This window comes from Salvelinus alpinus, chromosome 5, assembly GCF_045679555.1.
Source record: "Salvelinus alpinus chromosome 5, SLU_Salpinus.1, whole genome shotgun sequence".
NCBI lineage: Eukaryota > Metazoa > Chordata > Actinopteri > Salmoniformes > Salmonidae > Salvelinus > Salvelinus alpinus.
In genome coordinates, this window is record NC_092090.1 from 29,012,783 (window position 1) to 29,039,968 (window position 27,186).

At 44.1% G+C, this 27,186-nt stretch overlaps 1 protein-coding gene across 1 annotated transcript in view; it reads right to left on the bottom strand.

Moving 5' to 3' along the window:
• LOC139575851 (thrombospondin type-1 domain-containing protein 4-like) overlaps window positions 1-19,978 on the bottom strand; it is a 53,175-nt gene extending 33,197 nt beyond the window's left edge. Inside the window, exons 1-7 of the mRNA XM_071401221.1 lie at window positions 19,708-19,978; window positions 18,615-18,671; window positions 18,314-18,383; window positions 16,610-16,986; window positions 14,978-15,923; window positions 14,610-14,712; window positions 13,459-13,595 (exon numbers count right to left, since the gene is read on the bottom strand). Of these exons, the coding sequence (XP_071257322.1) occupies window positions 13,459-13,595; window positions 14,610-14,712; window positions 14,978-15,923; window positions 16,610-16,986; window positions 18,314-18,383; window positions 18,615-18,643 (1,662 nt within the window). The 5' untranslated portion in view covers window positions 18,644-18,671; window positions 19,708-19,978. The remainder of the gene's footprint in view (window positions 1-13,458; window positions 13,596-14,609; window positions 14,713-14,977; window positions 15,924-16,609; window positions 16,987-18,313; window positions 18,384-18,614; window positions 18,672-19,707) is intronic.
• Window positions 19,979-27,186: the final 7,208 nt, after the last annotated feature.

The following is a 27,186-nucleotide window of genomic DNA, read 5'->3' on the forward strand; positions in this document are numbered from 1 at the left end:
GAACTAAACTGGAACATGCTTAACACCCCGGCCATCCTACAATCTAAGCTTGATGCCCTCAATCTCACACAAATTATCAATGAACCTACCAGATACAACCCCAAATCCGTAAACACGGGCACCCTCATAGATATCATCCTAACCAACCTGCCCTCCAAATACACCTCTGCTGCTTTCAATGAAGATCTCAGTGATAAATGCGTCATTGCCTGCATCCGTAATGGGTCTGCGGTCAAACGACCACCCCTCATCACTGTCAAACGCTCCGTAAAACACTTCAGCAAGCAGGCCTTTCTAATCAACCTGGCCGGGGATAGGGGGCAGCATTTTCATGTTTGGATGAAAAGCATACCAAAATTCAACTGCCAGCTACTCATCCCCAGAAGATAGGATATGCATATTGTTAGTAGATTTGGATAGAAAAGTGATGATTCTAAAACTTTTTGAATCATGTCTGTGACTATAACAGAACTTATTTAGCAGGCGAAACCCAGAGGACAAACCATTCAGATATGTTTTTTTGAGGTCACTCTCTTTTCAATGTATTTTCATTGGGAAACCAGATTTCTAAGGGACCTGCTTGCAGTTCCTACCGCTTCCACTGGATGTCAACAGTCTTGAGAAATTGGTTGAGGTTATTCCTTTGTGTAATGAAGAAGTACGGCCATCTTGAACGAGAGTCACATGAAGTGTCCTGTTAGATAGAAGAGCGTGACCAGAAAGCTAGCTATAATTGGTTTTAATCCTGTATTGAACACAGATCATCCCGTCTTCAATGTTATCGATTATTAACGTTAAAAAATACCTAAAGTTGTATTACAAAAGTAGTTTGAAATTTTTTGGCAAAGTTTACAGGTAACCTTTGAGATATTTTGTAGTCACGTTTGAGCAAGTTGAAACCGGTGTTTTTCTGGATCAAACGCGCCAAATAAATGGACATTTTGGATATATATCGACGGAATTAATCGAACAAAAGGACCATTTGTGATGTTTATGGGACATATTGGAGTGCCAACAACAGAAACTCGTCAAAGGTAAGGCATGAATTATATTTTTATTTCTGCGTTTTGTGTCGCGCCTGCAGGGTTGAAATATGCTTCTCTGTCTTTGTTTACTATTGTGCTATCCTCAGATAATAGCATTGTTTGCTTTCGCCGAAAAGCCTATTTGAATTCTGAGATGTTGGCTGGATTCACAACCAGTGTAGCTTTAATTTGGTATCTTTCATGTGTGATTTAATGAAAGTTAGATTTTTATAGTAATTTTCATAGTAATTAATTTGAATTTGGCGCTCTGCATTTTCTCTGGCTTTTTGCTAAGTGAGACAGTAGCGTCCCGCCTAAACTCAGATTTTTGGATATAAATATGAACTTTACCGAACAAAACATACATGTATTGTGTAACACGAAGTCCTATGAGTGTCATCTGATGAAGATAATCAAAGGTTAGTGATTAATTTTATCTCTATTTCTGCTTTTTGTTACTCCTCTCTTTGGCTGGAAAAATGGCTGTTTTTCTGTGGCTATGTACTGACCTAACATAATCGTTTGGTGTGCTTTCGCCGTAAATCCTTTTTGAAATCAGACATGTTGGCTGGATTCACAACAAGTGTAGCTTTAATTTCGTGTCTTTCATGTGTGATTTCATGAAAGTTTGATTTTTATCGTAATATATTTGAATTTGGCGCTCTGCATTTTTACTGGCTTTTGGCCAAGTGGGACGTTAGCGTCCCACATATCCTAGAGAAGTTAAAAGTGCCTTCCTCACCATCTTAAATAAGCATGCTTCAGTCAAAGAATTTAGAACCAGGAACAGATATAGCCCTTGGTTCACTCCAGACCTGACTGCCCTTGACCAGCACAACAACATTCTGTGGCGTACTGCATTAGCATCGAATAGCCCCCGTGATATGCAACTTTTCAGGGAAGTTAGGAACCAATATACACAGGCAGTTACGAAAGCTAAGGCTAGCTTTTTCAAACAGAAATTTGCATCCTGTAGCACATACTCAAAAATGTTCTGGGACACTGTAAAGTCCATGGAGAATAAGAGCACCTCATCCCAGCTGCCCACTGCAGTGAGGCTAGGAAACATTGTCACCACCGATAAATCCACTATAATTGAGAATTTCAATAAGCATTTTTCTACGGCTGGCCATGCTTTCCACCTGGCTACCCCTACCTCGGTCAACTGCCCGGCACCCCTCACAGCAACTCGCCCAAGCATTCCCCATTTCTCCTTCACCCAAATCCAGATAGCTGATGTTCTGAAAGAGCGGCAAAATCTGGACCCCTACAAATCAGCTGGGCTAGACAATCTGGACCCTCTTTCTAAAATGATCTGCCGAAATTGTTGCAACCCCTATTACTAGCCTGTCCAACCTCTCTTTCGTAATCATCTGAGATTCCCAAAGATTGGAAAGCTGACACGGTCATCCCCATCTTCAAAGGGGGAAACACTCTAGACCCAAACTGCTACAGACCTACAGTGGGGAGAACAAGTATTTGATACACTGCCGATTTTGCAGGTTTTCCTACTTACAAAGCATGTAGAGGTCTGTCATTTTTATCATAGGTACACTTCAACTGTGAGAGACGGAATCTAAAACAAAAATCCAGAAAATCACATTGTATGATTTTTAAATAATTACTTTGCATTTTATTGCATGACATAAGTATTTGATCACCTACCAACCAGTAAGAATTCCGGCTCTCACAGACCTGTTAGTTTTTCTTTAAGAAGCCCTCCTGTTCTCCACTCATTACCTGTATTAACTGCACCTGTTTGAACTCGTTACCTGTATAAAAGACACCTGTCCACACACTCAATCAAACAGATTCCAACCTCTCCACAATGGCCAAGACCAGAGAGCTGTGTAAGGACATCAGGGATAAAATTGTAGACCTGCACAAGGCTGGGATGGGCTACAGGACAATAGGCAAGCAGCTTGGTGAGAAGGAAACAACTGTTGGCGCAATTATTAGAAAATGGAAGAAGTTCAAGATGACGGTCAATCACCCTCGGTCTGGGGCTCCATGCAAGATTTCACCTCGTGGGGCATCAATGATCATGAGGAAGGTGAGGGATCAGCCCAGAACTACACGGCAGGACCTGGTCAATGACCTGAAGAGAGCTGGGACCACAGTCTCAAAGAAAACCATTAGTAACACACTACGCCGTCATGGATTAAAATCCTGCAGCGCACGCAAGGTCCCCCTGCTTAAGCCAGTGCATGTCCAGGCCCGTCTGAAGTTTGCCAATGACCATCTGGATGATCCAGAGGAGGAATGGGAGAAGGTCATGTGGTCTGATGAGACAAAAATAGAGCTTTTTGGTCTAACTCCACTCGCCGTGTTTGGAGGAAGAAGAAGTATGAGTACAACCCCAAGAACACCATCCCAACCGTGAAGCATGGAGGTGGAAACATCATTCTTTGGGGATGCTTTTCTGCAAAGGGGACAGGACGACTGCACCGTATTGAGGGGAGGATGGATGGGGCCATGTATCGCGAGATCTTGGCCAACAACCTCCTTCCCTCAGTAAGAGCATTGAAGATGGGTCGTGGCTGGGTCTTCCAGCATGACAACGACACGAAGCACACAGCCATGGCAACTAAGGAGTGGCTCCGTAAGAAGCATCTCAAGGTCCTGGAGTGGCCTAGCCAGTCTCCAGACCTGAACCCAATAGAAAATCTTTGGAGGGAGCTGAAAGTCCGTATTGCCCAGCGACAGCCCCGAAACCTGAAGGATCTGGAGAAGATCTGTAGGGAGGAGTGGGCCAAAATCCCTGCTGCAGTGTGTGCAAACCTAGTCAAGAACTACAGGAAACGTATGATCTCAGTAATTGCAAACAAAGGTTTCTGTACCAAATATTAAGTTCTGCTTTTCTGATGTATCAAATACTTATGTCATGCAATAAAATGCAAATTAATTACTTAAAAATCATACAATGTGATTTTCTGGATTTTTGTTTTAGATTCCGTCTCTCATAGTTGAAGTGTACCTATGATAAAAATTACAGACCTCTACATGCTTTGTAAGTAGGAAAACCTGCAAAATCGGCAGTGTATCAAATACTTGTTCTCCCCACTGTATATCTATCCTACCCTGCCTTTCTAAGGTCTTCGAAAGCCAAGTTAACAAACAGATCACCGACCATTTCGAATCCCACCGTACCTTCTCCGCTATGCAATCTGGTTTCAGAGCTGGTCATGGGTGCACCTCAGCCACGCTCAAGGTCCTAAACAATATCATATCCGCCATCAATAAGAGACATTAACTGTGCAGCAGTCTTCATCGACCTGGCCAAGGTTTTCTACTCTGTCAATCACTGTATTCTTATCGGCAGATTAAACAGCCTTGGTTTCTCAAATGACTGCCTCGCCTGGTTCACCAAATACTTCTCTGATAGAGTTCAGTGTGTCAAATTGGAGGACCTGTTGTCTGGACCTCTGTCAGTCTATGTGGGTGCCACAGGGGTCAATTCTCTGGCCGACTCTCTTCTCTGTATACCTCAATGATGTCGCTCTTGCTGCTGGTGATTCTCTGATCCACCTCTACGCAGACGACACCATTCTGTATACTTCTGGCCCTTCTTTGGGCACTGTGTTAACTAACCTCCAGACAAGCTTCAATGCCATACAACTCTCTTTCCGTTGCCTCCAACTGCTCTTAAATGCAAGTAAAACTAAATGCATGCTCTTCAACCGATAGCTGCCCGCACCTCCCCACCCATCCAGCATCACTACTCTGGATGGTTCTGACTTAGAATATGTGGACAACTAAAAATACCTAGGTGTCTGGTTAGACTGTAAACTGTCCTACCAGACTCACATTAAGTATCTCCAATCCAAAATTAAATCTAGAATCAGCTTCCTATTTCGCAACAAAGCATCCTTCACTCATGCTGCCAAACATAACCTCGTAAAACTGACCATCCTACCGATCCTCGATTTCGGCGATGTCATTTACAAAATAGCCTCCAACACTCAACTCAACAAATTGGATGCAGTCTATCACAGTGCCATCCGTTTTGTCACCAAAGCCCCCCATATACTACCCACCTGTACGCTCTCGTTGGCTGGCCCTCGTGTCATACTCGTCGCCAAACCCACTAGCTCCTAGTCTCTGCTAGGTAAAGCCCCGCCTTATCTCAGCTCACTGGTCACCATAGCAGCACCCACCCGTAGCTCGCGCTCCATCAGGTATATCTCACTAGTCATCCCCCAAAGCCAATTCCTCCTTTGGCCGCCTTTCCTTCCAGTTCTCTCGTGCCAATGACTGGAACGAACTGTAAAAATCACTGAAGCTGGAGACTCATATCTCCCTCACTAGCTTTAAGCACCAGCTGTCAGAGCAGCTCACAGATCACTGCACCTGTACATAGCCCATCTGTAATATAGCCCATCCAACTACCTCATCCCCATACTGTATTTATTTATTTATTTATCTTGCTCCTTTGCACCCCAATATCTCTACTTGCACATTTATCTTCTGCACATCAATCACTCCAGTGTTTAATTGGTATATTGTAATTACTTCGCCACCATGGCCTATTTATTGCCTTACCTCCCTTATCTTACCTAATTTGCACACACTGTATATAGATTTTTTCTACTGTATTATTGACTGTATGTTTGTTTATTCCATGTGTAACTCTGTGTTGCTGTATGTGTCGAACTACTTTGCTTTATTCTTGGCCAGGTCGCAGTTGTAAATGAGAACTTGTTCTCAACTAGCCTACCTGGTTAACCTGTTTAGGATGGGGGCGCTGTTGTGACTATTTATGCTAATCGTGTAATTTTTGAAACGGCTTCCCACAAAGTTCTTGATCGTACAATATGCATATTATTATTATTATTGGATAGAAAACAGTCTATAGTTTCTATAGGAGTTGAAATTTTGTCTCTAAGTGGAACAGAGCCCATTCTACAGCAATTTCCCTGACATGGAGTCAGATTTCAGAAATTTTGGCCACTGTTCTGGAGTCAGTTAAAAGGGCACTGTTATTGCTATGACTATACGGACACTGCTTACGTCTTCCCCTGGATGTCTTTACGTGATGACGATTTGAATGGGGTCGATTGCGCGTTCACAGGCACTATAAATTAAAAAACCCTGAGGCTAGTCACTCTTTTGGAGCTGCGTCATGCGCCTAGAGGACACCGACCCGCACCTGTTCCAAGCATTAGTGGAGGGAGTAATATGACTCTGGTCATGTTTCTACTCGTTATGGGAGTTAAAAACATCATAAGGTAGTTAATTTAAAGCGTTTTATAGCAATTTATATCCGTTTAGTGCGATTTTGGGACATTTATTTCTGAAACGCTGTGAATTGCTGGGCACGCTTCCAGTTCATCCCGAACGCAGTTGGCATTTCCACATGGCAAGAGGACAGCTTTCCACCAAAAGACGATTGGACCCAAGAAAGGATCCTTTGCCCAAGATACTGATGGAAGAACAGCTCAAAGTAGGACATTTTTATTATGATAAATCGTGTTTCTGTCGAAAAATGTTAGTGGCTTAGGACGCCATGTTTTTTGACGTAGCTTCGCTTGGCGCAAGCTGTATTGAAAAGTAAGGATAATTAAAAAAATGTAATTCCGCGATTGTATTAAGAATTAAATTGTCTATCAATCCCTGTCCACCCTATATTTTTTAGTCACGTTTATGAGTATTTATGTATAAGAGTAGATCACTGTCTAAGTGGCGCACAGACATTTTCTGACCAGCTGAGCTACATTTCACATTGTCTAACCATGATTTTGGTGGCTAAATATAAACATTTTCGATCAAACTCTATATGGATTGTGTAATATGATGTTACAGGAGTGTCATCTGAAGAATTCTGAGAAGGTTAGTGAAAAAATTAATATATTTTGGCGATGTTTACTTTTATCGCTCACTTTGGCTAGAATCAATGCTGGGCTGCTATGTGCTATGTGCTATGCTAATATAACGATTTATTGTGTTTTCGCTGTAAGACACTTAGAAAATCTGAAATATTGTCTGTATTCACAGGATCTGTGTCTTTCGATTCGTGTATGCTGTGTATTTTTACGAAATGTTTGATGATTAGTAAGTAGGTAAACACGTTGCTCTAAGTAGTTTTTCTATTCCATTTGTGACGGTGGGTGCAATTGTAACCTATGCCATCTACCTGAAATATGCACTTTTTTCTAACAAAACCTATCCCATACCATAAATATGTTATCAGACTGTCATCTGATGAGTTTTTTTCTTGGTTAGGGGCTATAAATATCTTAGTTTAGCCGAATTGGTGATAGCTACTGGTGTTGGTGGACAAATAAAAGATGGTGGATTATGCTAATGTGTTTTTAGGTAATAGATGTACATCTTTACATATTGTGTCTTCCCTGTAAAACATTTTAAAAATCGGACATGTTGACTGGATTCACAAGATCTGTGTCTTTCATTAGCTGTATTGGACTTTAATGTGTGAAAGTTAAATATTTTAAAAAAATATTGTTTTTGAATTTCGCGGCACTGGTTTTTCAGTGGGGGTGGGGGGGGAGTGCCGCTAGCGGCACTCTCATCCTAGACAGGTTAAATAAAGGTGAAATAAATAAAAATAAAAATTAAATACTGGTGTCCTCCAGGGCTCGGTTCTAGACCCCTTCCTCTTCTCTCTGTACATCAAGTCACTTGACTCTGTCATATTCTGACATGGTCTCTCCTATCATTGCTATGCGGATGACACTCAACGACCTTTCTCCTTCCCCACTTCTGACACCCAGGTGGAGACACGCATCTCTACGTGCCTGGCAGATATCTTGGCTTGGATGTCAGCCCACCCCCTCAAGCTCAACCTAAACAAGACAGAGCTGCTCTTCCTCCCGGGGAAGGCCAGCCCGCTCCATCACGGTTGGCAATGCCACGGTGTCCCCCTCCCAGAGTGCAAAGAACCTTGGCATGACCCTGGACAACACTGTGTCATTCTCTGCAAACATCAAAGCAGTGACTAGCACCTGCAGGTTCATGCTCTAAAACATCAGTAGAGTACAACCCTACCTCACACAGGAAGTGGCGCAGGTCCTAATCCATGTTAATATGTAGTTACTATGACTGAGATGTGGTTGTCCCACCTAGCTATCTTAAGCTGAATGCACTAACTGGATTAAAGCATCTGCTAAATTACTAAAATGTCAATGTAAATGTAATACCAGGCTCTTTTGACTAAAGTGCCTCTTTATACCCAGAAAATGTTGGATAACATGCTGGGGCCTGCAGCTGGGGCCTGTCGTGAGAGAGACAGGGTTGTGATCTCTCCACCAGCCTATGCCGGCCGTATTTCAGAACCTCTCATCCCCATTTTAACAAGTCAGTCGCTCCCCGCCCGGGGAATACCTAAAACAGATGCAGCTGTCTGTTGGTCGTTTGGAGTTTTTGCAGGGAGCGAGGGGAGGCTTGGCTGTGTTAGGGTGAGCCTGGCAGAGAGGTGTGCAGTGGGATGCAGGCCAGCCACAGCAGCACTGGGGTGGAGAGGAGAGGGAGCCACTGCAACGGCCAGGCAGCCAGGCAGCCAAGCTCCTGACCCAGGACCCAGGGCAGGGCGGACCCATAGACTCACACAGACACACAATCTCGCCTCACACACATAATGAAAGTGAGATATGGAACAGAGACAGAGCACTGGCAAAGACACCAGTGGAGGACCTGGATCAGCAGAGCTAACTTCAACAGCCAAGACAAGGCTCTGGGGAAGAGACCGCTGAATTACAGTAGTAGGAGTCTATGGTTTTACCCTGTCAGAACAGGGACCTGTGTTAGCCTACATGCTGAAACCACACTATTTTCAGCCTTTAAGAGGTAATTTTACATTAAGTTATTGTTACGGTGGACGTGGTAAAAGTTTTATCTCCTAATTATCCACAGAGCACTCAGAACACACCCTCCAGATACTGACGTGGAATAATACAACTCTCCAGCCCGGATATATTTCACCCTATCTTCAGCCCCACCATCACCCGCCAGCAGAAAAGTTGCCATTTAAAAATACACACACCCTTCTCAAGTGCCTATCCTTGTCATATAAAGAGAAAGAGCAGCTCAATGGAATTACAGCCATAAAAGCAGCTTTATTTTAGCATCCATCTGAAATGTGTAACCACATTCAACGTTTTCTATGGCTCAAATCTGGGTTTTCCTTCTTTCAGCGTAAAACCTGGATCGTGTATGAGGCGCACTGTATTCAGTGACAAGGTCCAAGCCTTTCACATTAAGCTCATGATTCATAGGTAGGGCTCAGTCTTTCCACTGTTAAGAGACAAAGGGGTATCCTAAAGAGGCCTCGTTTAGCCTCTATGCATCGGTCAAACACAGTTTACAGTGCACACTACACTAATACTGTTGTACTCACTCTCATGATGAAGGCTCTTTATGAAGACATAAATCTGTTAACAAGTAGAGATATCCTGACTATAATATATGTAGGAATATGTAACAGTCCTCTACAGAGGACAGGCTTTTCCTCTTTGTGTTATACAGAGGGGAGAAACAGCACCTGAAATAACACATTTCTTGGTAGGTAGAGTCAGTAGCACATGCGCTGAGGATCATAACAATTTCAAACAGTTCCGACCAAATTTTTCTGTTTCAAGGAAAATACAGGAAGCCATAGAAGAAGCCATAGAAGAAGCCACAAAGTTTTTCAGCAGCCATCTTTAGCAGTAATATTGATCAAAAGAGCAGCTTCCAGCTCATTCTCTCTGTTCTTTGTTTACTCTTTGCTTCCTTATGTCAAAGACCACAAATAACACATTTGTCACTTTACAATACCTATAGAGATATCCCTACACCCTATGTAAGATTTTCTCTACTGTACTGTAGAAATACCACATCAACTCAACCAGAGTAGACAGTAGCATATGGATACCGTGTCCAGCAACAAAAAGCCATTAGACAAGAATTTGAGGATGTGTCCCATGGATCTGAGTGAGATGTGTGTGAGCCCTGTGGAATTTAAGGCATGAAAGTATCAACTAAAGCACCTGTGTAGAGAGAAGAACTTAGCAGTGTTCTCAGTCTGCTAAAGTAATGTACTGAGGGCTCCAAAATTACTGCCACTCCTGACTGGCAATGCACAAACAATACTTAAAAAAATATAAACAATATAATTATAGAGAAACTCAAAATAAATATTGAAACATTAATAAAGTACAGTATTTCTCATGTTGGTATTTTGAGTTTCTCTCTATAATCATATTGTTTATATTTTTTAGTATTGTTTGTGCATTGCCAGTCAGGGGTGCCAGTAAGTTTGGACCCCACTGTATGTAATACATCTATACCATTTAGCAAAGTCTTTTATCCAAGTGACTTACAGTCATGCGTGCATACAATGTTACGTATGGGTGGCCCCGGGAATCAAACCCACCGTCCTGGCGTTGCAAGCGCCATGCTCTACCAACTGAACTAAAGGGACTGTAGTAGTAGAATATGGTTTACTACTCTCTCACTGACAGAGATAGATGTTTCTCTAGCTCTGAGAATACCTTCATGCCAGATGGTTCTAGTGCTGCTATGAAACCTGGCAACATTCCGTTAATTTTCTTACGAGCCGTAAGAGATCACAGTGGGCCACATGCCAAGAGTCATTCAACGTCATTCATTTCACAGTTTATGTTGAGCTATCTAATCAAGTGTGTAGTGCAATTCCACTGTTATGTTGAGCTTTTTAACCAAGAGTGCATTGCATATAACCCAGTTCCACAGCCCTGAGGCGGCTCATTGGAGCCAAGGCATCACAGCTGTAGGAAGACCAATCTTAATACAAAGCAAGACTCTGAGCACAAAGAGACCACAGAACAGACCAAGTGTTTAGCCAACTAAGCTCTCCTACATTCAGCTTGCAGCCTGCCTGTTTCACAGTAAGCACAGGGACTTAATAGGGACCAATACAAGCAGGCTTACTGACATTTTTAACCTATGACTACTGGATATCTGCCAAATCCTTTTTTCAACTATCTAGGGCCATTTTGAAGAAAGATGTTCAGTTTTTCTGACATTCTCTAATATTCTGATACTCAACTCACTGCCTGACTAACAGTATGAGCTTTGAGACATGGACCCTAAGGAAATGTCACCGTGTTTACTGAGCTATAAAGTCTGACTGATATATCATCAAAGTGGGTCAGGAACATGAGCAAGAGGCATGCAGGGACACCTTAGGTCAGAGGTCAGATTGAGAGCTAGGTTGTCTATCATATTGATCCGGGATGCACCACACAAAACGCATGTGTTTAGCCCGACTAATAGAAAGAGTAGAGGATCAATATTTATTTATTCAACCTGTATTTAGCCAGGTAAATCATTGAGAACTAATTATCTACTGCAATAATACAGGGATTGTCACTGAACCTAATTTAGGTCAAACCTGTCTGTGTCTACAGTGTGTATTTGTGACTGTAGAGCTATAGGGGTATGAGTGGGCAGGATGCCAAGCTCTCCAGGATCTGCAGTGGGAAACTCTACTTATCTATTGGTGTGTGTGGTACACATAAATAAACACACATACTCCTGCATTATATGCCCCAGCACCACCTCTCATCACACTCGGAAATCCCCCCAACCCATCCGCACACACACACATACACACTCACACACACCCTGTGCTTATAAAACACAGCAACACAGAGTTCAGCACACAGTGCAGGACAGGTCTGCTTCATGTAGAGCAGGACCACAGGAAACAGACAAGGCAGAAACAGACCTGAGCTATGCAACATATCTATAGGCTAAATCTGATTGAGCTCAAAGAGAATGCAGCCATAAGCCTCTGCAGACACCTTGCGAAATAACAGTCAAAGTTTAACCATACAAAGTAAAGAGATTCCTGCTGCAAACTGACTCCAGCTCCACACAGAGGGCAGAATAAACAGAGCCTTTGGTTACAGCTACAGCAGGAGATGTGATTTTATTGTACGCAAGCAAAAAGGGCCAAGGCAGGAAAAGCAGATGTTTCTGTGTCTATGTCATCAGTCTACTTTGGTCTCCTCAATATAATTTATGACAGCATCTCACTGCTACTATGGGATGTGCCCTGACCTGCTGAATATATTCCCTAGGTGAGTATACACAGAAATCAGGCCTCAATACGTTCCCTAGTAGTGAGAGAGAGAGAGTACAGAATGGTCCCTGGTTGGTTTAGCTCACAATGTGTAGCAGATGGCGAAGTTACTGTCAGAAATGCCTAGGCTTTCTGGGTAAGTGGTGTTGACGTTCCAGGGTCCGCCTTGGACAGAGATGGACCGTGTTATACACAAGTAAACCTACTGGGCAACTGCAGGGTATTAGAGACAGAGAGCCAAAAAGGACCCAGACACATAGAGTAGAGTACAGTACACACTGCAGTTCATACCACACCCACAGACCACAGCAGTATAAGCTTCAGTACAGTCCAGTCCAGTACAGCGCAGTACAGTACAGTATAGTAGAGTACAGTACAGTGCACACTGCAGTCCATACCACACCCACAGACCACAGACCAGCTGCATGAATACTGAGTGAGATCCCACCATGGCCACATAAAAGCAGACCACTCCCTCCATGGGGTCAGCTAGTCACCACACTGCCCAGAGATCTATCGGCTGGAGGGCTGGAGGTCTGGTGAGAACACTGGCCCCTGTGATAAATCACAATTTCACTGGTATTAAAAGTAGAAATTAGTCAAAGCTAATATGAGATCAGAGGGACTCTTTATCTTGATTAAATCTTAATATAGTAAAGATCTCCACTGGATTACAGTGCATGGGGGGGAAAATGTGGTTGAGAGCGCAGCAAATTGGGTTGAAGGGAGACTCAGAGGCAAGCACGAGTTCCTAGAGCGCAACTTGGAAAGGGTTCACTCAGAATTATGGCTTAAAATCATATTGGAAAAACATGTCTAAGAGTTAAATCCTGATGAAATAAGAAGTAAAACGTATCCAGCTGCACACTGGACACAGTCAGTCAATAGCACAGGTTTACACAGGGACTGTTGTCTTTCCAAGTTCTGGCCACAGGTGTATTTTAGAAATGCATATAAAAAATCAAGTTAAAGGAACAAATATGTCCATCATGATCCTTCATTGAGATCCCAGATCCTGGACTCAGAAACCAGTCAACCCAACCTGACCTCTGTTTCACTCCTTATGGACAGATAACAGTGTTATACTCTGCTGCCCTCTGCTGGTTATGTATAATTGATTAAATGTCTTTAATAAAAAATACTGTATCTTGTGTTTGGATGCAGTTGATCTTGAGAACTCTATTGGGGCCGTGTTTTTTCGTGTTTGAAAGTTTGTGTGGAATGATGTCAACATTTCATCTCAATGAATTAAACTTAGCTTTTCTTTCCTCTGATTCCATCCATCCTGTCACTGTTCTGTTCTATTCTGAGTGGTTTGGCAGGAGTCCACAGGCCTGGCCAGGCCACTGGTAAATGAGTTAAGTGTCCTACCTGACACCTCCCCGCCACACAGATGAAAGTCTCGTTCTGGCCGCACGGCGTCCCATCGATGACCCTATCTGACTGACGCACGTAGAAGCGGAAACCGATCGCACGACAGTTGAGCTCACAACGCTGGTCGCCTGAAACTGTGACAGAGGAGACACAGAAACAAATGATTTGATATGATTTATGAGTACAAAACATTATCTCTCTCTGGTAGGGTGCCTGGCAGGGCTGTAAATGTACATTGTTCAATGTAGGTGGACAAGCTGGGTAGACTGCTGCATTATAATTGTGATGTAGTGCAGTAAAGAGTTGTTTTCTTCCATTGAGCCATGCTGCCATCTAGCAACTGATGCGAGGAGTGGACTAAATCCTGGCATGTCCTCACAATTATCCTGTGATTACAAGTGATGAGTAAATCAATGTTTGCAGTGTTCCTTCTACAGTAATGCTGTGTGGTGAAAGGTAATGTCAAGCAACAACGAGGGATTCAAGGAAAGCTAACCAAATTCTTAATAAATCCAAGGGATCAAGGGAAGTTAACAGGTTATTTTCTCCTCTCTGGTGATCCATTAGTGGTAATAAGAACCACAGATCTCTGGGTGGTATCTCTTGTGTGGGAGGGAGGCAGATGCCCTCCAGGCCTGGAAACCACTGGGAGTTGGCAGGCAGTGGGGTGAATGTAACGTCAGGTTTGTAATCCACCTGCACTTGGACTTCACTCAGATGTTTTGTCCATTAGCTCACGAGGTTTACAAGGACAGCTATTGCTAAAAGTGTTGTAATTGCATGTTCATGTGTTTGAGAAAGGTATCAAGCAAACTTGACTTGTCCTCATCAACTAAAGTCAAGTTATTTGAGCTTTAATCTAGTCATACGTCTGCAGTAAATGCCATTCACTCCAACAGAGAGAAGAAAAACATAACATGTTAATCAGTATCCTAAAAGTAATTGTCTATCCTTGAGGTGTTTTGACTGTTGCTTGGATACTTAAGACACCTAGATCTCCAAACAGCTAAACAACAGCTGGCAGCTCAGGACATTCATCAAAATGGCCGAGACAGGTGACATACTGTGGTGCTTACATCACCTCACACCTTGGATAATATTGTCCAACACCAAGGTAATATGAAAAACATGACGAGACCCACCCATACCTTCATTGAAAGGCTCCCACTCGTACAGTCGACCCATGAAGGGATAGCTGTTGTAGGAAGAACACTGCACCGCTCTGATGTGTCTACTGGCTGGAGGACAGGCCTGGACAGACATATAGACAGATAGAGAGTGAATATATGTGTCCCCCGGCCTACTAAGTCCAGACATGGCCACATTCTCCCCCAAGGTAAATTCCAGTCTTTACAATCGGTGCCTAGCAAAGTCAACATCTCCACTATATATGTCTTATCAGACCTCATCTTCCTTAATAACCTCCATGTTTTACCCTTCATGATTGATTTAGCTGTGGGTTACAGTGAGGGATTCATTCATAAATGATCATAAGTGATGGTTGAACCGTTCTTACATCGGTGTTGCAAATCTTGTACTGGTTGTGCTCTCCCACACAGGAGGAGGTGGGAAGTGGGTTGTAGGGCCGTCCAAAGGGTTGCTGAGCCGCTGAGGCCTGGCTGGATGAGTGCTGCTGCTCCTGCCTAGGTTGGTGCCCCTGGCTGGGCTGGTAGAGTGAGGAGGACCAGGGTGGGTTAGGATTAGGGTTAGACCTGGGCTGGGGGGCCGGGTTAGGGTTAGCCCTGGGCTGGGGGGCTAGGTTAGGGTTAGACCTATGCTGGGGGGCTGGGTTAGGGTTAGAGTTAGGGTTAGCCCTGGGCTGGGAGGCTGGGTTAGGGTTAGACCTATGCTGGGGGGCTGGGTTAGGGTTAGCCCTGGGCTGGGGGGCTGGGTTAGAGTTAGCCCTGGGCTGGGAGGCTGGGTTAGGGTTAGACCTGGGCTGGGGGGCTGGGTTAGGGTTAGCCCTGGGCTGGGAGGCTGGGTTAGGGTTAGACCTGGGCTGGGAGGCTGGGTTAGGGTTAGACCTATGCTGGGGGGCTGGGTTAGGGTTAGCTCTGCGCTGGGGGACTGGGTTAGGGTTAGAGTTAGGGTTAGACCTGGGCTGGGAGGCTGGGTTAGGGCTAGAGTTAGGGTTAGACCTGGGCTGGGAGGCTGGGTTAGAGTTAGGGTTAGCCCTGGGAGGGGAGGCTGGGTTAGGGTTAGACCTGGGTTGGGGGGCTGGGGGCTGGTGATAGACTGGGCTGTAGCTGTGGAGATGGGGGTTGTTGTAGAGCGGACGGTAGGGGTTTGGCCTGTGGCCTCCGTGCCTGGTGGCTGACGGGCTGGGGTCAGAGAGCGGGGAGCGTCTCTGTCTGTGGGAGCGGCCAGCCCCTGTCTCTGTCCCAGACGTCTGGCCTGTGTCTGTCTGGAGAGACACAACATAAGGCATCCTCCCATAGCCATACTTCCCTGGAATGACGGGACTGTCTCACACACACACACACACACACACACACACACACACACACACACACACACACACACACACACACACACACACACACACACACACACACACACACACACACACACACACACACACACACACACACACACACACACACACACACACACACACACACACACACACACACACACACACACACACACACACACACACGGGTAAAGACAATTGTCTGTGTATAATAGCCTCCACTTACGGCACTTGTTTACGTTCAAAATGTGTTGACTGGACTATCAAAGACTGTCAAAATGTCAAAGACACACATCACAAGTGCAAATTACTTCTGAGAAGCAGATGGATATTAATGTCAGCAAGCAAGCGCCGAGCGGAGAGCGCTTTTGTCTGGAGGCTTGGATTCCTACGTCAACAACCCCCATTACTCAACTGTCAGCTCTATTTATTTAAAAGCTTTTTAACTCAAGCTCACAGGAAGGAGGCCACAAACCCGCCAAGTACAAGCCAAGCCATTGACTCCATCCATAAAAGAATAGCTTTACACTGGAGGGGAGTCCAATGGACCATGGGGTGAGCTGGAGCTCCACAGAGACACTTTTAGACTGGGCTGCTCAGCATGCAGGACATTAAACACAGGTCAGACTGAAAGACAGACAGGCCCCTGTCTGTATGGTGTGATAGATACTGTACCTGCGTCCAGCATGGGCCTCTCTGTCTCTCTGCTGGTCCCTCAGCTCGCCTCGGCGGGCCAAGCTGGTGTTGCTGTTGGAGGGTGGGGGTCTCCCAGAGTTGGTGCGGTGCAGCGGGACAGTGGGTCTTAGGGCAGACACTACATGGCCTAGGTTCTGGTTAGGGTGCTGGGGGTGGTGGCCACCTGGCCTGGAGGGGTATGCAGCTGCACCCATGGAGGGGGTGTAGGAGGGTAGGCAGGGTCGGTTCTGTTCCTGAACCCCTCCCCCACAGGAGCGGGAGCAGGAGGACCAAGGCCCCCAGGAGCCCCAGGAGCCTGGGCCCCCACCCTGCACTCCTTCAGCCTCCTGCTGCTGGGGCTCTGCCCTTTGAGGAACCTGCAGGAACATCCTGAGTTAAAGCCCTACATCACCCACAGCACGGATAACATGAAACAGACACCACTTGAGAGCAGAGTAGAGAAGCAAAAGAATAACATCATTACATTAGAGGGCTTCCCAGAAATCATTCTCATGAAAGACTTGAAGCCAATGAGACAATGTCATGTCATCAACAACGGTTTTCTCTCTCCCTCGCTCTGTATGAGATGAGCTTCTGTTCATGTCAGATAAAGCCCAGATTTGTCTGATTAGAGGTTGTCTGCTACTCTCCCATCCCCTACTGACTACCTGCATATCCCTCTGTTGACTCTAGCCCTCTGTGTAACGCTGCCAGAGATGTATTAGCGCATTACTGGCTATCACTGCACTCTCTGTCTCAGGACCCTGCGCCAGCCAACCCTGCCCTGCGCCAGCCAGCTTTGCCCGAGGAGCCGCAAAGAAGGAAATCCAACTCTTTAAGAGCCACTTTGTCTACATTCATCCTGTCCTCTGTGAGCTTACACATGCACATGGTAAAGGCTCAGCCTCCCATTGGCGTTGAGAAGACTGTAAGAGAATACCCAAACGGTAGGGATAGTAGGGAGAGTTGGCAGATAGCTTTCCTTCTGTCAGTCACCGACATGGGGCTATTCAGAGATCACTCAGACCATGGCCCCCTCCTCGCTGCAGCCTTTGTAACTCTACTCCACTGTCATCTCCAGGGTCAGCCATGGGTCAAACAGCTGGACTCCTGGAAACGCAGAGGGCCAACAGAGACAAACTCTCTCCCAGAGAGGAATGCCCTGTCAGACAGTTGTCTGTGATTGGATAGTTAGCCTGTCCATCAACACTCTCCACAAAGTACAGTTATAAATATTGGTCCATCATTCATTTGCTCTCTCTCTCTCTTTCCCTCTCTCTCTCTCGCTCTTCCTTCCTCAATGACTAATTGCATGTTTACATGGGCCGGGATAGACTAGTGTTGTATTTAATGGCTTTGTGGTTGAACAATAGCATCACGGCAGCAGACACTATAATCTTCCCCTGTACAGTTGAAAGGAACTGGAGGGTGCTAATTGGCTAGGGTTACGATCGGAAGACAAGATCATGCCTTCTTTGGCAGTTCAGATTCCCTGAGTCTGTGCCAACTGGCGTGAGATGATGATAAAGGCGAGTGATAAATTGATTCTCAGGCTGCAAACACATGAGGGAGGTCTATCGCCCTGGGCTTGGGGATGTCAAACAGACCACACACGTTAAAACACAGATATCGTGCCCTCCACTCAGCACAACCCCCTCCCTGCTCCCCTTCTCCCCTCTGCTGGCCCCCAGCCACTCTACTGACCTTCCTGTGGTCTGTAGTGAGCTGGCAATCCAGGGGATTTGGCTTGAGCAGCAGCAGAAGCATGGAAACTCTGTGTGTGACAGATAGCATACTGAGCTATAACACATTTAACAGTGGTTTTTACAGAGAAAAATTATTGTTATCTGAAATGGAGACAATTAAAACAAAACTATTAAATTGAGTCATGCATAATGCATGATCAGCAGCTGCAGTGTGATACAACATGTTTATGATGAGTCTGTTCAGTGTACAGTACACCAACATGATCAGACTAGACTGTAAGTGACAAGTGATATCTCACCTCAGAATCCAGATACAAAGTTCCCTCATATCTCCTAGATTTTGAGGGCTACAGTACCTAAAAAAAAGGATATGTTGTACTTGCAGACATAATGACATTAATAACACAGCAATAAAGCAGTAATATCATATTTAACACAAAGCTTTCACCTCAAGACCACATGCAGTGTCAGGTCTGCTCTTTAGTGTCTCAGATTGTCTGAAGGTTCTGCCCAATTGACCATGTGTGTTGACCCTTGACCCTAACCCTGGTCCTAATGAGTGCCCACCCACAGAAACAGAACTCCATTTTCAGATGGCTGGACTGCAGTGACACTTATCACTGTGCTCATAGTAAAAACTCATCTGTGATGTATCTCTCAAAATAAACCACACTTGGTATGATGAATGTGGGGGTATAAAGATCACTTAAACTTTAAACATAGACCTGTCTGTTTTGTTTGTCTCACACTGGTGCAATTCCACTCCATGTGAGGTTTGGAAATTTCCATTGTTATTAAATAAATAATATTCACAATATCTATTTACTTTATTTGCACAATAGCCTAGAATTGTAATGTACCCAAAAACATGTAGGCTAGGACTATTAATTCAAACTTATTTAAAACGTATTATGAGGCTGGGCTATTACAAATATAATTTAGTTATGGTAAACAACATCACAATTGCAGGCATGTATATATCTGTGCTATCAACAAACAGAAAGCTGGCTACACCCTGCGCAAACAGATCGACATTCTGTCAACCCCGACAGGGACGGGACAGGAGGCTCTCGTCTAGGCTGAGGGATTTTGATTTCAAGTGTGAGCGCGCAGTAGCGAGCCAAATTAAATTACACCTTCAAAATTTGAAATCCTTAGCAATTAATGAGAAACATAGCATGTAGGCTACCATTTGAATTTTCTTTGAAAGAAATTAGTCGACAAACAAAAACATTATACGCATAATTATGTGTAAATTACTAACATGTCAATCATTTCATCAATTGCATTATAATGTTTCCTAATGTATTATATGATTATGATTAGGCTATTATGATTATTATTAGGCCTATATTATTACACTTTCATAAAACGTAAATGGTCTATTCCTACCGTGGATGATTGTGCTTGTGTTTGCTACCTTGTTGCTTTCTCCAGTGCAGTATTGCTGCTTCTCAATGGTAAATTGTGGCGCCAGTTATCCTCATAATCCAAGCGCATCGCCAGAGTTCCATCCAGGTGTAAAAAAGTTACTTCCACCGAATCAATTAATCAATTTTAAAACCGCTCCAAATATCCAAACGTTCTGTAGACACTGGTCACTGGTCAACATTACTTTATTCCATTCACTTTCTCCCTCTCTCTCTCTCTCTTTCTCTCTCTCTCTGGCGTCCTGAAACACAATTCTACAACTTGTTGCGCCCCCTGCTGCCTCTCTCAGAGAGAGAGAGAGAGAGAGAGAGAGAGAGAGAGACAGACAGACAGACAGACAGACATAAACTGAGTGTACAACCCCCTGCCTCAGTTTGTTGGGGCATGGACTCTACAAGCTGTTGAAAGCGTTCCACAGGGATGCTGGCCCATGTTGCAGTTCTTGACACAAAACGGTGCGCCTGGCACCTACTACCATATCCCATTCAAAGGTATTTCAATATTTTGTCTTGCCCATTCACCATTTGAATGGCACACATACATCATCCATGTCTCAATTGTCTCAAGGCTTAAAAATCCTTCTTTAACATGTCTCCTCCCCTTCATCTACACTGACTACACCTGGTCAGTTTATGTAATGGAAATAGCAGGTGCCCTAAATGTTTTGTACACTAAGTGTATATATTTTTCTAAACGCTTTATTAACTCATAAATCTGTCCTAGTTCCTAAGGTTTGTCAGACTTTCATCATCATCTATAAGATATGTTCACCTCCTCCGGTATAGTCTCTGAGACTCTTTCTCTCCTGGGTGGCCACTACCATCCTCTCACTGCTGAAATATGGACCATGACAATTCTCCATTCCTACAGAGGAAGCATGCTGTAACATGCGCCCAGAGTGTAGAGACCAGACTAGGTAAGGGCTATTGCTGTCATTACTGCAAGTGCCACAGGCTTGACAACCGCAATCAATTCATTGGTACACAGGATAATCATTTGTCACCCTTTAAGCCAACACAAAGGCCAAACTGCCCCAACTCAGTCATTTGCTGAAAGACCAAATACAATGTAAAGGGTCAGGGTGAAAAGACCAGGGAAAGTATTTTAAAACATGTTAGTACTGTAGAGTTCAGGTTCAGAGTAATAATAGCTTGATCCTAACCAAAACCATTGGATTCTACTTAGGGGGCTCATTGTGGAAGTTTTGTGTGTGTGTGTGTGTGTGTGTGTGTGTGTGTGTGTGTGTGTGTGTGTGTGTGTGTGTGTGTGTGTGTGTGTGTGTGTGTGTGTGTGTGTGTGTGTGTGTGTGTGTGTGTGTGTGTGTGTGTGTGTGTGTGTGTGTGTGTGTGTGTGTGTGTGTGTGTGTGTGTGTGTGTACTGAAAGTCTCACTACCTAAAATGGCCTGTTTCTTGCTCTATCAAGTAAATAAAATATACTGTGAAGGTCCATGGCATTGGCTTGCAGAGTTGCCTAATTTGAGTGGATGAATTAAGGCCGTGCTTGGTTGAGCATGCATCCTAAGCTCCATCGTTTTCTTACTGGCTTTCATTGTATAATATATACACTGTGTGACATATGTGTCTCATCATGGCCTTTGTGTCCAAAGGTGCCGGCTATCATAATGGCTTTATTCAATGATGGGACCATGTTGATGCTGGCTGTGAATTTGCCTCTAACCCCTATGTTTCCAAACCATGGTCACGGCTGACCGCACCCAATTATAGCAACTTAATGAACTACTGTTCCGGTTGACCCATTCAAACTATACAAGGAAACACGTTCGAAAGGAGAGCTGTTCTACCCTGTCATCGGACAAAAATGTGAACCCCCTGCCATCAGACGTACAGCACAGTCAGCACTGTAACTAACAATAAACAATGTGCTAAGCTCATTCCAGAACCAGGGAAAAGTAATACTCTGTCCTATGAAGTGGAACTAAGTGAAATCCATGTGTCCAGATAATACATTATGAGCAGGTGGTGTCTCAGTGGGATGGCTTTACGAGCAGAAACAATAGAACACACTTAAAAGCTAACTCATCAGCAGCACCTCAGACTCTCAATACATCCTTTGCTTGAGAAGTAAAACAGTTTTCTATGGGATACTTCTAGTCCATTCACCCATACACAAACACATTGCTATCTTAACTGGTATCAAGTATCTCTATTTGCTGTATGATAACTGTACACGACAGTACAGATACATATTTTGATATATATGAGTGAACTGATAGCAGAGGCTAGCATCAGAGCCAACAGAGCTTGTTTGTTTACAGTATACACAGTACTTAATCCTGTGAAATATATCCTGCATGACAAGTAAATAATACAACACAGGCTTACTGCCAGTTTCTGTCGTCACATACTCTATATGGAGAAGTATCAAGGCTTATAAACAAGCTATTACAGTGGAGACAGATAATACACTCTGATTTGAGGATAAATTGGATGAATAAAAAGTTAATAATCTGTCATGATAGTCTATTGTTTTGATAACACCCCACACACTGTATGAATTTCACTTTCATTGGTTGTGCATGCCACCATAATGCATTCTGTTAATACATTTCCCTAATGTCTGAATAAGTTCACGAATTATGCATGAAGAGTAACCTTGCCTAAGACCTTGAGACTCATGTTAGCAGTCAGAGCTCATGCTCAGTGGGCTTATGCAGTCTAGATTCCCATAGACATCCTGGGTTCTATATGCATGTGACAATCCTTCTCGAGGCATCCAATATTTATTCACTAAAACATTTTTTGTTTCACTCTTACCTGAGGGCTTTTTCCTTTGCTAGTATCAAAGAGTTGAGTGGATTAAGGTGAAGATTCCTCATTGACAGCAACACCTACATGGCAAGATACTGTATTAATTAATATGACAGATCCTATGCAGCTCTTTAATACTACAAACACCCTGGCTGTGTTTTGCTTGTCAACAGCAGAGCTCTCCTTGGCCTGCCTCCATTACAGTGTCAAAGGAGGAACCTTGGGCTGGGCATGATATAAGAGTGTGGGGGAAAATTCAGCTGGGAATACATTGCTTTGGAAGGAAACTCTACATATGGTTTGATTTGATACCAGCATCTCTCAAAAATGTTCTCAGTTACTGAGTCTGCAGAAGTTCTATTTTATGACCTTGTTTTGCTCACATCGAGTATTGTTGGTTCTCATGCACCAGTCCAACAGATATCAGAAGGACGTTTTCCAATGATGGATTCCAGTACCACATCTTTCAGTCAGTGTAAAAATAAGCTTCTAAATAAAGAGTATAGACCAATAAGGGTGGTTATTACTCACCGAGTGGTATGTAAATGTCCGGCATGTTGGAGTTGATGTTGAGTTGACCTCTCAGAGCCCTGGGCCTGGGAAGTGCTGCCCTGCCAGCGGTTCTCATTTGCTTTCCTACAAAGGGTCTTATTACTCCACCTCTCCTCTGATCTACTGTACCTCCCCACCAAGCACAGCATGCTGTCACTTGTCATCAGGTTCTCTGAGGTTCTCCCTTAAGTATGTTTGTGTGAATCTGACTCAGTTGTCTCCATAAACTGACAACTGTTTCAGTACAATGTTGTGTCAAAGTAAAACTTGCTGAAATGTGTAAAAACGTATTGTATTATTTTGATTACTGTCATTATCACTCCAAATCATATGAAGTATTATGAAGAAATGAATGCACTGTTTATCTGTCAACAAAAGAAACACAGCACTGATGTTTCGAGCTATCATCATTTAAAAATAGAAGTTAGCTCTAAGTAAGGCAGATATCGGCACTCATTCCACAGGTCAATGTTGTAAAGTGTCAGAAAAACACTAATGAGAGATGACTATATGGTGTCTGACAGCTCTGGTTATTAAAATAATTCTATGTCAAAGATTGTAACAGCCTCTATTGTCACGTTCTGACCATAGTTCTTTTGTGTTTTCTTTGTTTTAGTGTTGGTCAGGACGTGAGCTGAGTGGGCATTCTATGTTGTGTGTCTAGTTTTCACGTTTCTATGTTTGGCCTGATATGGTTCTCAATCAGAGGCAGGTGTTAGTCATTGTCTCTGATTGGGAACCATATTTAGGTAGCCTGTTTTGTGTTGGGGTTTGTGGGTGGTTGTCTTCTGTCTTTGTGTTCTATGCACCAGATAAGACTGTTTCGGTTTTGCCACATTTGTTATTTTCTATTTTGTAGTGTTCACGGTTTTGTCGTTATTAAACATGATGCACACTACCTACGCTGCGTCTTGGTCCGATCCCTGCTACACCTCCTTTTCAGACGAAGAGGAGGAAATCTGCCGTTACATCTATTCCCTAAAGGGCCACTATCATGAAGGAATGATTCCTGCAGGATATAAATAAGTGCATCGATGACGTGTACGTACATACCCCAACCAGAAGCCATGGATTACAGGCAACATCCGCACTGAGCTAAAGGGTAGAGCTGCCGCTTTCATGGAACGGGACTCTAACCCGGAAGCTTATAAGAAATCCCGCTTTGCCCTCCGCGAACCATCAAACAGGTAAAGCGTCAATATAGGACTAAGATCGAATCGTACTACACCGGCTCCGATGCTCGTCAGATGTGGCAAGGCTTGCAAACGTTTACAGACTACAAAGGGAAGCACAGCCGGGAGCTAGTCGTGTCACAGTCGTGTCACAGCCCAGTGACACGATCCTACCAGACGAGCTAAATTACTTCTATGCTCGCTTCGAGGCAAGTAACACTGAAACATGCATAAGAGCATCAGCTGTTCCGGATGACTGTGTGATCACGCTCTCCGCAGCCGATGTGAGTAAGACCTTTAAACAGGTCAACATTCACAAGCAAGGCCGCAGGGGCAGACGAATTACCAGGACGTGTACTACGAGCATGCGCTGACCAACTGGAAGGTCTGTAATACCAACATGTTTCAAGCAGACCACCATAGTCCCAGTGCCCAAGAACACTAAGGTAACCTGCCTAAAATTACTACCAACCCGTAGCACTCACGTCTGTAGCCATGAAGTGCTTTGAAAGGCTAGTCATGGCTCACATCAACACCATTATCCCAGAAACACTAGACCCATTCCAATTTACATACCGCCCCAACACATCCACAGATGATGCAATCTCTATTGCACTCCACACTGCCCTTCACACCTGGATAAAAGGAACACCTATGTGAGAATGCTATTCATTGACTACAGCTCAGCGTTCAACACCATAGTGCACTCAAAGCTCATCACTAAGCTAAGGACCCTGAGACTAAGCACCTCCCTCTGCAACTGGATTCTGGACTTCCTGATGGGCCGCCCCCAGGTGGGAAGGGTAGGTAATAACACATCTGCCACGCTGATCCTCAACACGAGGGCCTGTACTCCCTGTTCATGACTGCGCGGTCAGGCACGACTACAACACCATCATTAAGTTTGCCAATGACACAACAGTGGTAAGCCTGATCACCGACAACGATGAGACAGCCTATAGGGAGGAGGTCAGAGACCTGACCATGTGGTGCAAGGACAACAACCTCTCCCTCAACGTGATCAAAACAAAGGAGATGATTGTGGACTACAGGAAAAAGAGGACCGAACACGCCCCCATTCTCATCGACGGAGCTGTAGTGGAGCAGTTGAGAGTTTCAAGTTCCTTGGCGTCCACATCACCAACAAACTAACATGATCCAAGCACACCAAGACAGTCGTGAAGAGGGCACGACAAAACCTATTCCACCTCAGGAGACTGAAAAGATTTGGCATGGGTCCTCAGATCCTCAAAAGGCTCTACAGCTGCACCATCAAGAGCATCCTGACTGGTTGCATCACTGCCTGGTATGGCAACTGCACGGCCTCCGACCGCAAGGCACTACAGAGGGTAGTGTGTACGGCCCAGTACATCACTGGGGCCAAGCTTCCTGCCATCCAGGACCTCTATACCAGGCGGTGTCAGAAGAAGGCCCTAAAAATTGTCTGAGACTCCAGCCCCCGTAGTCATAGACTGTTCTCTCTGCTACCGCATGGCAAGCGGTATCGGAGCGCCAAGTCTAGGTCCAGACTACTTGCGTTACGCTGCTGCTACTCTCTACTATTATCTATGCATAGTCACTTTAATAGCTCTACCTACATGTACAGTTGAAGTCGGAAGTTAACATAGACCTTAGCCAAATACATTTAAACTCAGTTTTTCACAATTCCTGACATTTAATCCTCGTAAAAAATTCCCTGTCTTATGTCAGTTAGGAAAATCACTTTATTTTAAGAATGTGAAATGTCAGAATAATAGTAGAGAGAATTATTAATTTCAGCTTTTATTTCTTTCATCACATTACCAGTGGGTCAGAAGTTTACATACACTCAATTAGTATTTGGTAGCATTGACTTTAAATTGTTTAACTTTTGACAAATGTTTCGGGTAGCCTTCCACAAGCTTCCCAGAATAAGTTGTGTGAATTTTGGCCCATTCCTCCTGACAGAGCTGGTGTAACTGAGTCAGGTTTGTAGGCCTCCTTGCTCACACACGCTTTTTCAGTTCTTCCCACAAATTTTCTATGGGATTGAGGTCAGGGCTTTGTGATGGCCACTCCAATACCTTGACTTTGTTGTCCTTAAGCCATTTTGCCACAACTTTGGAAGTATGCTTGGGGTTATTGTCCATTTGGAAGACCCATTTGCGACCAAGCTTTAACTTCCTGACTGATGTCTTGAGATGTTGCTTCAATATATCCACATCATTTTCATGCCTCATGATGGCATCTATTTTGTGAAGTGCACCAGTCCCTCCTGCAGCAAAGCACACCCACAACATGATGTTGCCACCCCCGTGCTTCACGGTTGGGATGGTGTCCTTCGGCTTGCAAGCCTCCCCCTTTTTCCTCCAAACATAACGATGGTCATTATGGCCAAACAGTTCTATTTTTGTTTCCTCCGATCAGAGGACATTTCTCCAAAAAGTACGATCTTTGTCCCCATGTGCAGTTGCAAACCGTAGTCTGGCTTTTTTATGGCGGTTTTGGAACAGTGGCTTCTTCCTTGCTGAGCGGCCTTTCAGGTTATGTTGATATAGAACTAATTTTACTGTGGATGTCCTAACCGACTTGCCAAAACTATAGTTTGTTAACAAGAAATTTGTGGAGTGGTTGAAAAACAAGTTTTAATGACTCCAACCTAAGTGCATGTAAACCTCCGACTTCAACTGCACATTATAACTCAATTACCTCGACTAACCGGTGCCCACGCACATTGACTCTGTACCGGTACACCCTGTATATAGCCTTGCTATTGTTATTTTACTGCTGCTCTTTAATTATTTGTAACTTTAATTTCAATTTTTTTTGTAGGTATTTTTCTTAAAACTGTATTGTTGGTTAAGGGCTTGTAAGTAAGATTTCACTGTAAGGTCTACACCTGTTCTATTTGGCGCATGTGACAAATACAATTTAATTTGATTTATATCCCTCCATGCCACAAGTATGC